The sequence below is a fragment of the Sapajus apella genome, unplaced genomic scaffold (genome assembly GCF_009761245.1).
Source record: "Sapajus apella isolate SASKATOON/1434 unplaced genomic scaffold, GSC_monkey_1.0 scaffold58, whole genome shotgun sequence".
Lineage (NCBI taxonomy): Eukaryota > Metazoa > Chordata > Mammalia > Primates > Cebidae > Sapajus > Sapajus apella.
The window spans coordinates 11,529,154-11,542,045 of NW_022436998.1; the positions used below are offsets into that span (position 1 = coordinate 11,529,154).

The following is a 12,892-nucleotide window of genomic DNA, read 5'->3' on the forward strand; positions in this document are numbered from 1 at the left end:
TATTTAGTTAGTAATAATGTTGCTGCTCTGCCTACTTTACCCAAAAATATGTTGACCAAATATTTGGTTTGGTTGCTCTATTTAAATTCTGCTTCTCTTTATACTATCTCCATTAACTAAGGAATAGATTGATCTCATGATTATTTTTACTGAAAGGATCAAGCTTAAATTACTGAAATGTGTTTGCTAACTGGCTTGTAAAATTTTGCATATTTTCTCATAAAAATTGTAGTTTAATATACAGTGACATGTCATATATCAGGCCACTAGACTTCTGCCAATATCAGTTTTCCAAATCTACTGGTAAACAAAAAAAGTCTAAGAATCACAAAACATTCGCTTGAATCCATGTACCTAATTCCCATCTTAAGCTTCATGATTTTTCAATAATAAGAAAACAACAAACACAAAATTTTCCACTAGGGTACTAGAAACTGTAAGCTAAAAGAAAAAAAAAATGTAAGAAAGTCACAACAACAGAGTAAGTTAAATTTCACAGCCAGGAATCAAAGGACAAAAACACAATATGAAGCTGTATATAGAGAGACTATCATGGGATGCTGACTGAGATGACCTGAGGGCATCAAGATAATATCACATTATATTCGGTGACCTCTGATTGAATAAGTAGTAAAATCTATGCTTAATCTAATTCCTATACAAATTATTCCATTCTAAAAGCCATTGCTTTGGTGCTTGAAGGAGTAAGCTCTGGACTTCAATATTATAGATCATTGCTTCTCAAAATGTAATATGCATATAAGCCACCTTAGGATCTTTTGAAAATGTGGATTCTTGTTTAGTAGGCCAGGAGGTATGGTCATGGTCATGATTCTATGTTTCTAATAATCGTCTCCTAGTTAATGCTACTAGGTTTTTTTGTTTTTTTTTTTTTTTTGCAAGGGTATGGAATGCATTATTTTTCAATAAAATAAGATAAATGAGATGTTACTGTATTTGATCTCAAATATTTTCTTGGAAATCTGAAAACCATACTACTCTTACAAGTTGGCAAGTTTATGTTAATACAATTCACTTTGAAAATGAGGAAACAGCATAATAATAAACAGTTTTTAAGACGTGAAACATGTAAGAGGGGAATAAATAATGGTGCATTATTCAATCCTTCAACCTTATATTAAACATGCATGAGGGAATTTCATTAAAACCTAAACTTCGTCAATACTGTGCAAAATTTGAGGTGAGCTACATCTATATCATACTAAGTAATGTTCAGTAGAATTCTGAATTCTCTTAATCTATGTCATTTCATTCTTTTTACATCTGGAAAATAAGCAACACACAAGGCAATTTTTTTTAAAGGATATTCTGTTTTCATTTCTATTTATGATGAAACACTGTGCTTTGTTCGATGGTAAAAAAAAATCAAGACTATATTCTTTGATTTTAAAAAATGCCCAGGCAATGATTTCCTGTTCTGGACTTTAGGCACCTAATATGTGCATTAAATATTCTATAAACTGAAGATGGAAGAAGTTAAACACAACATTTGAAGTTATGAATTCATAGCCTTTATAGGCTTCATATATTATATAAATTTTGACCCTGCCAAATTCCTTTATTCTGATATGCTAAGTTTACAAACTATTCAAGTCCAGTGACATTAATGTGAGACTTCCCTAACCTTGCCATGTCTTCCATTATGAAATTGTGGTTGTAGATGTTTTATTGCTTATTTGAACCTTTCTCACTTCCCTAAAAGCTTTTGCTAAGGGTGAGACTTCTATGTTGTGCCAAACAATAATTGAACCTCCAATGATTAAACTAAATTATCTACCATATTTGATATGGGGTGGAAGGACCAGAGGATATTATTGTAAATAATATTGATAAAAAGAGATAAGACTTCAAGTTGTTTTCTAAAGGGTCAAGATATATATATATATATATATATATATATATATATATATATTTACGGTAAAATGTGAAAACCTTTATGCTGGACAATAAAGAAAACAATCTCATGATTTAAAATAATTTACAGGTGATTCCCTCATTTACTATTACTTTGCAATTCCATCTTTCATTTAAAAAACTAGGGCAGTATAGAGAGCAACTGTATAAACTCATTGCCTGTAAATATCCTCTAATTAATTCTGTTTTTCCCTTTTGGCTATGAAAATAAAATTACATGTACCAAATAGGTTTTGTGGAGCTTGAAATAAAGCATAATCTAGGTTAATCAATAAAATATAAATGATTACTTAGTAATTATTTCTGGTTTATTAAAATGAAAAAAATTCAAGACCCAACAAAACAGCTAAACATTTAAATGACAGATTATTTAGTGAGAGTATCTCCAAAAGGATTTTCTGGGGAAAAAACAGTTAATTGATAACAATGTGAGTGCAAATCTCTTTTAAAACTGTAAAGTATATTCAAAGTTTTAGCTTGTGTGAATGATATAAATTCCATACATTGTTTTCTCAGTGACAATAAAAAGCACAGTTTATTAAAAACTGAAGTAAAAATTAAAATAACTTTTTAAAAAATTGGTCACAGTTTTGTCATTGGTATATGAAGGTTGTTCCAGGGGCCCATCCAAAGCTCTTCATCATCCGACTGTGTGTGGTCACTATGAAATTCCAGAGCCTCCTTGATGTTCTTACTGTCAATCATGGACTCCTGTTCAACTGTGCTTTTCAGCCTGTTCCCCAGTGGCTTCACTGCTGTATTGTCAGTCCCCACAGGGCAAGGGGCAAATGTAACCAGAGTTGGTCTTGCATTCATTTTCTCAGTAGAAAATGGCCCCTTTGATAATGTGTTCAGAGGCACATTCTCCTCATGTGTCACTGCCAATTTGTCTAGTTTCTTAAAGTGCCTTCCCAATCGAACAGGGGAAACAACTTTTACGTTGTCTGTGAGGCAGGCACGGCGGGTTCTCACCACAGAACCATTCTGTGCAATATATATATTGCCATTGATATTACTGTGGATATTGGAATGGTGAAGACGGTTTCTCTGACATTCAGGAGCGCTGTCTTCTCCAGTTGAGCTGCTTTCATAGTCTCGATCAACAACTAACTTGATCATTCTTTTTCTTGCCCACTGACAAAATAAGAAAAAATATGTGAGTTACTATGAAATAAATTAAAAAGGCAAAGATTACACTGCCTGTGAAATCCAAAACTATGACATTTAGAAAGCTATCAAAGGTAAATCACTCAAGAGAGATGGAAGCAAGTCTTTATTAAAATACATTTATTTTCACCAATTGTTTACTGGCTTTAGAGCTTATTAATGTTTGAAAAATGTATTGCTGAGATGGAAAGCAGACATTTCAGGAAACACATATATTCTTTTAGATCAAATTACTGATCCATATGGAAAAAATGTATTATTTTTATGTAAGGATCTGATCCACTATTTGACAGCTGCTATATTATTCAGGGAAGTTAAATTGAAAGGAATGAACAGCTTTAGTACATTCTGTTCATATTAATGCTTCTGTTCCAGGATTTTAAAAATATTTTGAAACCACATGATTCTAATTGTTAAGGTATTCGTTACTTAGCCAAAACTTTCTTGTAATTTAATGCATTTATTTACTTGAAGTCTCCTGATTTTCTGGGTTGTCCCATTTAGATATGTTTTCTGTTTTGTTTTTGTTTGTTTTACTTTTGTAGTTGGCGTATGGAAAACCAACTGGGAAATCATAATATTGGAGTATTTTAAGGGCAGGCTATTATAGACAAGCTTATTTATACAATAAGACCTCTGCAGAGTGCATTTAGATATATTAACTTAAAATATCTTCTCAGCCTGCATAATTTACCTAGTAAAACACAAAACTGAAAGCTAATTTTACTAAACTTTTCTTTTGTAAGCAACTGGAACTCAATGGACATTTTCACAAATTAATTTGAAGTTCACCAATCAACATTAGAAATAGCAAGAGGCAAGGGTCAAACAATACTGTTTTTTTCAAAATAGTATTGCATTTTTGGAATATGTGAACTATCAACACATTGCATGCATTCTGATTTTCAGACCTGTCTCTCAGAATTAATTATTGTTTATTTACCTAGAAAAAATTTATAATTGTTACATTTATTTTTAAATCCACTGTAACTCAGAATAACAATAGGAAATAAGGTACAATAACTTTTAATTGAAAAATGTTATTTCATTTGACTCCTAGTATTTGAAGTTGCAGATACAAACTTATTTAAACATGTTCATGATGCTTTTTATAATCTTTTTGCCAGATGAATACACTGTTAAAGATATAATTTGTTGGAGATCGTCTTAGTATTTATTTTGAAAGATGATATAAAAACATATATAATGTATATATGCCATCCATTCTAATAGAGTGTCACTGATAATACATAATGCCATGTTGCATTAACAAAAATCCCACCAGTAAATGTTAAATATTGATTAGCTGATTGCATGTGTTCTGATTTACTAATATAGGAAGGCTTAGTCAGTTTTACTCTAATACCGTCTAATATACAAATCAATTTGGAAAGCATATATATTCACTTTTCTGGCATGCCTCTGATCATAAGTCATATCAAAATCATGATGAATTTCCTCCCTTTCAAGTGTCACTTTAGAGAACACACAGAAGACACTGCACACGAGAGCACTCATCACAGCAAAACTCCCACCTACTGTGATCTCTTTTAAAGTGCTGTGTTGTAACCTTCAGAGTTTGCTCCTGGCGATTTTTTTTGGTTTGCATTCTTGCTTCTGTCATACGCTGGCACCTGATAGCCCCAAGGACCTCCAGACTGACTTTCACTACTACTGCTACTACCCGATTCTGATTCCTCCTCACTTTCCACAGCTCCTTCCACTGAAGCTGATTCTGCACTGCCCTCTTCAGGGACATCTTGAGCTTCAAGGTCTGTAATTTCTTCCACAGGGGCCAGTCCACTTTCTTCTTCTTCTGAGAGTTCTTCTTCTTCCACCTTAGGTTCTTTTTGTTCTTCTTGTGGCTCCTCCTCCTTCCTTCTCTTGACTTCCTTGACCTCCTCAACAACGGGCCTTCTTGCAAGCACAATGTTTTTCCTTGCTTTTTCTCCTTCTGACTCTGTGGATTCGGATTCTTCTGATTCAGGGGTAGAACTCTCCTCCTCAGAGGGTGTCTCTGACTCAGATTCCTCTTCCGTAGTCTCAGACTCACTGAACTCAGATTCTTCTTCACTGTATTCAGTGTAGTCGCTGGAAGATTCCTCCTCCGATTCTACAGTGCTTTCTGTTGCTTCCTCTTGGTCCAGAGTGAGTTTCAAATAATCTTTATCTTCTTCTTCAAGGCGTCTCTGCCACTCTTCTCCCTCAAGGTCAACGATGCCTCTTTTATCAGCTAACCCTCTAACTTTCTTAAAAATCATGGGGAATATCCTGGCTCTCTTCCATGTTGTGTATGTAGGTTCAGCTGCTGGTGGCTTTTCGATAGTTACAACTACTTCTTCCTCCTCGCTAGGCTCTCTAATTTCAACTTTTGGTTTTTTAATTTTCTTTGGCTCTTCCTGAAAATTGTGAAAATGCAATTGAAGTGTCAGCTTGGGGATAGATATGATATGACCTTGTCCCACATAAGTTACGCAGGAAGGAATCTGTGGGTGATAGCTTTATGCATGTTATGTAACTGGCTTCAGAAAACAACCACAAAAATTTCTACTGCATATACACAGAAGGTGATTAGGAGAAAGTAAATTATTTTATTTTGGCTCATACTTTACAATACCCAAATCTATTAATTTTCTTTTTTATTACTCAAAGTTTATTTTGCATCTCAGATCAAATTAAAAAGAAAGAATTATTGCCTCTTCCTTCTTCTGTCACTAGTTTTTGGTTAATAGCTTTCTGTATTCTCTTAAACTAAACTCTAAGAATTTTAAATCACAAAATATGACAATTTATCTCATTTTATAAGAAATCTATTGTATTAAAGTTTGTACATGTTAAAGCCACAGTGATATTTATTCGTTCTTATTGTTTTTGCATAAATTTGCAAAATAAATAGTAATGACAAAGTATAATAATTTAATAGAAATGACTCATGCTAATTTAAATATAAATTATATAATCCCTTGAAAATTATTAGTGCAAATGATTTACTTTTCCCTGATAATTGAAAGATGGAGACTCTATTTTTTCATGGCTTTTAGTTTTGCTAGATAATGTGGGAATACAGGTATCTACTGTATTGCAGAACTTTAAAATATATTTGATTATGTCTTTAAGGAGCAACATTTCAAATTTTAGAAAACAATTTTTTAATTTTTATTGTAACAAATGTTTTCAAATGTTTAACATTTTATGGAAGAAAAAAATTAAATTACCAAGAATTAATTTTCCTCCAAAGACAAGGCAATGAAGCAGTCAGCACTGTTAAATTTCTATGAAAAGCAAGTATTAAATGAATGGAATTTCTGAAAGTTGAAATGTTCTATAGCTGCTAGTCACATAGGGTTAAACAATATTTTTCTTGGAATATTATCTTACATAATGAAGTTACAGTAATTACCTCTTCCTCCTCATAGTCTTCCTCAGCTTCACCAACCACCTCACCATATTCCTCCTGTCCAGCCGGCGGTAACAGTCGACGGCGACTCCCATATTGAGGCATTTCATACCTGTAATAGAAACTTGCAGCTTTAAACAGTTTGCCATGAGATTTCTGTAGAATCTACCATGAATCATCTCTGTTTTCTTCTTTTGCTTCCACCATTCAATTGACAGATATTTATACAGCACTTATTAGGCTCCTTATAAATTAGTTACAAAACTATAGAGTTCAAACTACTACCTGATGACCAATGATTTTTGCCATAATGGTATCCTGGAATAACAATAGAGAGAGTTGAGTTATTTCAGATATTAGTTTTTAGAGAAACTAGAATGAGGAAAAAGCCATATTGTGTCTTAACTAGCTGAATAATTCAGTACACAAAATAGATATTTTGGAAAAGTGTAATGGCTCATTCAGAATATTACATCTGTATATTAATAGCAGTAGGTTGCTTCAAACATGGTCTGTAGTGTTTTCTTCAGGATTTTTTTGAAAGTAGCAAATTTATATGTGTATAAGTGACTTTTGAGATACTTATCACTGGATTCTAAGATATGTTTTCTGCTTCTTAACTGTTCTTGGGCAAAATTTAAACTTATTGATTAGATAAAACATTAACATCTCATATGAAAGAAATGGTGAATTCAGGAATTGAGCAAACATGTCTGACATCTATTTCCCATCTAAATAACTTTGAATAATTTTACCGCATTTCTAGAATTGCAATCCATGTCAAGGTAAAATATCAGTATGGAACTCAATATAGAAAAACCATTAAAACTTGGTTAAAATTAAAGCTAGATATACTACTAATTTTTAAATATTATACCAGTGAGATCAACATGACATTAAAAACAAATTCTGGTAATAACCATTTAATAACAGTAAAATATTAAAATATGAATCTTAATAAAGAAATCTGAAGATGTACCCATGCTCATAACTGTAATAATCTTGTCCATATTCCTGGCCAGGATCAATTCCAGACTCCATGGATAATTCCTATTGTTCAAAAAGAAAAGCTGCATTTGAAAACAAATTCTTGTCATGTTTCAGCTCAAAGTCAGATTTCCACACCTAGAATTTGATGACTCTCAAAACACTCCTGCCAAAATAACTTTAAATACAAGTGTTAGTTAAAGCAATTAAAATAATGCTATTTAAAAGCGTTAAACATATTCCTTTTTTATTCTGGCTGTAACTATTGGATATAAAATAAGGTTATGTTATTTGACCTGAAGGGGAAAAGAGTAATTTTTTTCTCATGACAAATCTGTTAAAACTTGCAGATGATCATGTGTTTTTGGATGTCAGTTAATATTTAACTGAATTTTAACTTAAATTATTAAGTGATGTTGGTCTTGAGGATAATTATAACACTGTATCTGTAGCATTTGTTCATCTTTCCACTCACAGTTCTCTACTATACAGTATTCTTCTATTCATGAAAACTGTTCTGATAAATTCTTGTTATCAGATGATGTTTAAGTTCATGTGTAATGTTTCCCAACGATGTTTATACTTTAAAACATACTGCTAATTCTAAATTTAATATTTTTAAATTAAAAAAAAGAATTTGTTAGAATAGAGGCCCTTTTAATATTTCCAGTTCTAAACTCTAAAAATACTAAATTTTGCTAAACTCTACTCTTATAAAAAGGTGTTTTTCTTGAGACACACTTGTGAAGACAGTTTCTGATAACTATCAAATACAATATCCCTACATTTCCCTTTTAAACTCTAACATGTTAAGCAATTTAAATGGCAAAGGTTAAACAAATTAATTTTGCAATGGAATGAGAGAAGAGAGGAAGAAAAGTATAGGTACTCACAGGAAAATAGATTGGCACATATTGCTATCATCTGTTATTTATAAAATTTTAATTGTGTTGATCCAGTAATAGTAATGAGTCAGGAAAAAGTGCCCTCCTCTGAGGGAATAACTACGTCATTTACAAAGTGTGGAAATTTACAGCCTGCATGATACATATGGACAAGAATCCTCAGTTGTGCTTGGTGTGACCAACATCATTTTTAAAAACTGAATTCATTATTAATAATGCTAATCAGAAAATGACACCAAAAATGTGGATGTTGGTTTCTCTTGAAAAATAAAAAGATGGAAACACTAGGATCATATTTTTACATTCCAAGAATCTAGGTGGCCAGACTAATTTTTACAGCAAGCATGTTCTCTCCTGTTGATGACAGTATCCCCTACTATACTTTTCTACATTTATACCCTAGTTGGTATGAAATCTGCCATCTGCTATTGCTTTGTGCCTAATAAACTCCATTCACTTACATTACTACCCTAGATCCTATAGTTATTTACATTTGCATTAGCTCTTCTATCTTATAATTTTATAGTTTACAAATACTTTGTGAACCTGCTCTAAAGGAATCCAATTTTGATGTTAAAACTAGTACAGTTTATTCATTTTAAATGACTAACATTTTTTAAAAAAAAACACAATGAAATACTATGTATTTGCAGGGGCATGGAATAACTAAAACTCTCATATATGTCTGGGGAGATTATTAATTGGTAAAACATTTTAAAATATGTTTTGCAATAGTACTGAAGTTAAATATAATAATTTCTTCTTTCGCAGAATTTAAATTTGTAAACACTCAACAGAAATAGGTACATTTATGACAAACACATTATTCATAATAGTCCCAAATTGGAAACAATGTAAAAGTCCATGAGATAAACATGCTACTACAATACACAGCAACATATGTTGCTCTTGCAAACAGAATGTTGAGCAATGTAGGTCAGGTGCCGATGAAAGATATTATATCGCTGCATTTATATAAACTTCAAGAATGGATGAAAGGATGTATTACATGCCAGGCCAGTGGTTGGGGAAGGAGAACTGATATCTAGGTGTTGACATACAGGAGCGTACAGGCATGTGCACTTTGTAAAAATTCATCTAGATATACAGTATGGTTTATACTTTTTCATGGGCGCACATTTTATTTCAATAAAAAATATGTTTATTATAGGAAGGTTGAGGTGGGGAAAGGGATGAGGTTAAGAAAGTCCTGGAAGAAACTGGGACAAAGTTAAAGTCTACGTTTAAGTTATTTCAAACTAAGTGCTTTGTAAAAAATATGTGTCCTATTGGTAAACTAAGAATTTTAAGGCATGTAAAACCCAGTGTAATGATACTGGTTTAAATGAAGCAAATAGGTCTCAGAACTAATATTTTTAAACTGCTTGATCAATGCATGTTTAATTAAATACATACAGATACTGAGAAAATAGCTTCAAACAGTTTGAAGTCGACTTTTAACAACATTTAGTAATAGTAAGGAAGAAAAAATAAAAATTTCAAGCAAATATTTATGAAGAAATAATGCAACTTAGTGGATTTCGGATATAGAAGTCAGAATCAAAGAATTTTCTTTACATAAATACATTTTTGTTTTCATTAAGGGAAAATAACACTCAGCTTTTGCTAACTACAGTGCAGATCTGGCATCAACTGCTTTAAAATGTCCAGGGGCAGTGGCTCGCACCTGTGATCCCAGCACTTTGGGATGCTGAGGCGGGCAAATCACTGTCTGGAGATAGAGAGTATTGTGGTCAACATGGTAAAACTCTGTCTCTACTAACATAACGATAAATAATTAGCCGGGCGTGGTCGCGTATACCTGTAGTCCCAGCTACTCAGGAGGCTGAGGCAGGGGAATTGCTTGAACCCGGGAGGTAGAGGTTGCAGTGAATCGAGATCATGCCACTGCACTCCAGCCTGGAGGCAGAGTGAGTCTCCATCGAAAGAAAAAATGTAATAAGAAGGATCGAAGGGATGGGGATGAGAACCCAGGAAACTCAGCAAGATAGCCCTTGATTGAGTCAGTCACTCTGTAGTTCTGAGTTGAGTAAAGAGCCATAGGAGCTAGCAGGAGGAAATAATCAAAACCTTCAAAAAAAAAAAAAAAAAAAAAAAAACTGAGGAAGGATATGGTGACCAGTTAGATCCCTGAGTCAACAATGGAATGGTGGCCGTTTTTGCTGTTCCTCACAGTCCTAGTTGACTATAACAACCCCTTACTTGCTGAAATCCAGATTTTAGAAAAGTATGCAAAATAATATACTAAAAAGTGATTATGGGGGTAGATCAAACATTTAATGTGATTTTTAAATTTCATTTTCCTGTATACACAGGGAAGACATAGAATTAACTTAGTATTTAATTATGATAAACATTTATGCTGATGCAAAAGCAAAACAACAATAATTATCATTTACTGGATTTCTTCCTGTCATGTTTCAGTTGTTGAGATAGGAACTTTTACATATTAGATATCACTGGCAACATTTTATAGAAGATGAAATTGATGTTCGGCAGATGTATTTCTTGATTAAGATCTTGCATAAAGTAATTGGAGTTTGGATTTCAATCCTGAGTTTTCTAATTCAACATTTAATGGAGCCCTCTCTATAGAAATTTTTGCTAAAATCTTATAAAAGTTTAATAATATTTCTTCCACCCAACCTCCAGATTTTGAGAAGTAGATTTTAACCAAGAAATGTCTTTCTTTAACAAAGATAGAATTCTGTATTCAAGGAAAAGGAATAGAATTTTTGTATGTGGAGCTTACAAAATACCAAATTTGCCAAAAAAGAAAAAGTAGGATGATTGTACTTATTTTCATTTTTAAATCATGTATATAAACATAAATAAAAATAATATGTATTTATTCTACTAAATATCTTTTTCACATTACAGAAGAAAATGTCATAGGCAATTTGTAATATATATATGTCCAAAAGCAGTAGTTTGAATTACATAAAATGATATTTCAGTACAGATATCAGCATTCTCTCTTTAAACTTTGCATAATCTAAATCTGATGTCAGAAATAGATAGATGAATCCAGATTTGATTAAGACAAGTAACTACGGTCAGGTTCATTAATTGCTTTATTCAATGAACAGCTCGTATTTATTAGGAACAATGGCCTTATTTTTCTAAATCCCAGAGAATAAAGCTAAAAATGTGAAAGTTGAGCTACCAACAACTCGGGGAGATGACTTTTGGGTTTCTTTTTCTTTTTTTTTTTAAGTTATTTTGCAAGACTCTTTCCTCTTCCTTGTAAAATTACGCCACAATGGCAGACACTCACTCTGCCTGCATGAATTATTAATACAATAGATCTTAAAGTCACAGTGAAGACTCAGCGAGGTTGAAAAGAAAATGAAAATTGATACCTCTGGTTTAAGAAGAGAGGGTCTCAGCAGTTGCTGTTGCTGTCAAAGGAAATTAAAACAGAAAAAGATTTAGAAAATAATTCAGATGGAAAAGATAGATCATGATTGAGAAGAGAGGAAAGAAAGGCGACAGTTTAAAATGTATTACCTTGGGATTATGATTCATTATTCATGTGTTAGCTACCAAAAGCATTCAATGTTTTGACTAATTCTTTATAGTGCAACAGAAAATAATTGATTTGTTTTAATTTCATCACTCTTTTAGTTAATGACAAATTTAATAGCCTTAATAAACAGGAATCCAGAAAGATTTATTTTTTGTTAAGCCTCACAGTACAAAGAGTTATTTATGTTTCTAAAAGTGCTTTGTGTCATATAATCACTTTTATCAAGTTTAACCCTGTTTTAAGTTGCCCTTCTTTTTTTCCTTCCCAATCACATTAAATTTGATCAGGTTCATTGGGAAGAAGAGTAGAACACAAAAAAATGATAAAGTTGTAATGTATCATCATCATATTTAAGACATGCTTTCCACTCCTTCTTCTCACCAAAGTGTGGATTTCTTGCATTAAAACATTACTTGTGCTTTCAGAATGATTAGGAAAGTCATTCATTATCAGATTTGTTAGGAATTGCTTCCTGCCTCTTCCTTCTGTCACTTGTATTTATTTAAAGATAATACAGTCACCATTGATCTGTTTCATGACAATTAAGACTTTAGTCAGACAGGAACAAGATACACAATTCAAATTTTGGTGTTAGTAACTCTTTGGAGGGAAAAACATCATATCTTAAAATAAATATTGGAAAAGTGGGCAGTGAGGTTCTGGGAGGTAATTCCATCACTGAACCCACCATTTAAACTGGCTAGTAGAACAATCATTTGACTGAAGGGATGTCCTTTTTATAATATAGTTGGTGAGTTATTTTACTCATGATTCATTCTAAACTATAATCCAGTTAGGTCATATTATTATTAGGACAAATACTTCTCTTGATTGAGAAGCTGTATGCTAAATCAAACTATGTTCACAGGGACTTCATTGATAACATCACTTGCAGTACAGCTGGCCAAATACCTTTGGCCAGAATGCCCGGCAGATTCTCTGCAAACAGAA

General features: G+C 32.5%; 1 protein-coding gene across 6 annotated transcripts in view; it reads right to left on the reverse strand.

Annotated features, from left to right (window-relative positions):
• Positions 1-1,925: 1,925 nt before the first annotated feature.
• PCDH15 (protocadherin related 15) overlaps positions 1,926-12,892 on the reverse strand; it is an 819,037-nt gene continuing 808,070 nt past the window's right edge. For 2 of the 6 annotated variants that reach the window (XM_032245634.1, XM_032245633.1), the window contains 4 exons: positions 11,775-11,813; positions 7,479-7,549; positions 6,503-6,611; positions 1,926-3,069 (listed from right to left, as the gene is read on the reverse strand). In XM_032245634.1, the coding sequence (XP_032101525.1) occupies positions 2,518-3,069; positions 6,503-6,611; positions 7,479-7,549; positions 11,775-11,813 (771 nt within the window). In that variant the 3' untranslated portion in view covers positions 1,926-2,517. Of the gene's footprint in view, positions 3,070-4,314; positions 5,502-6,502; positions 6,612-7,478; positions 7,550-11,774; positions 11,814-12,892 lie in introns of those variants that run through there. The other 4 variants (XM_032245636.1, XM_032245635.1, XM_032245638.1 and 1 more) reach the window with 3 other exon arrangements.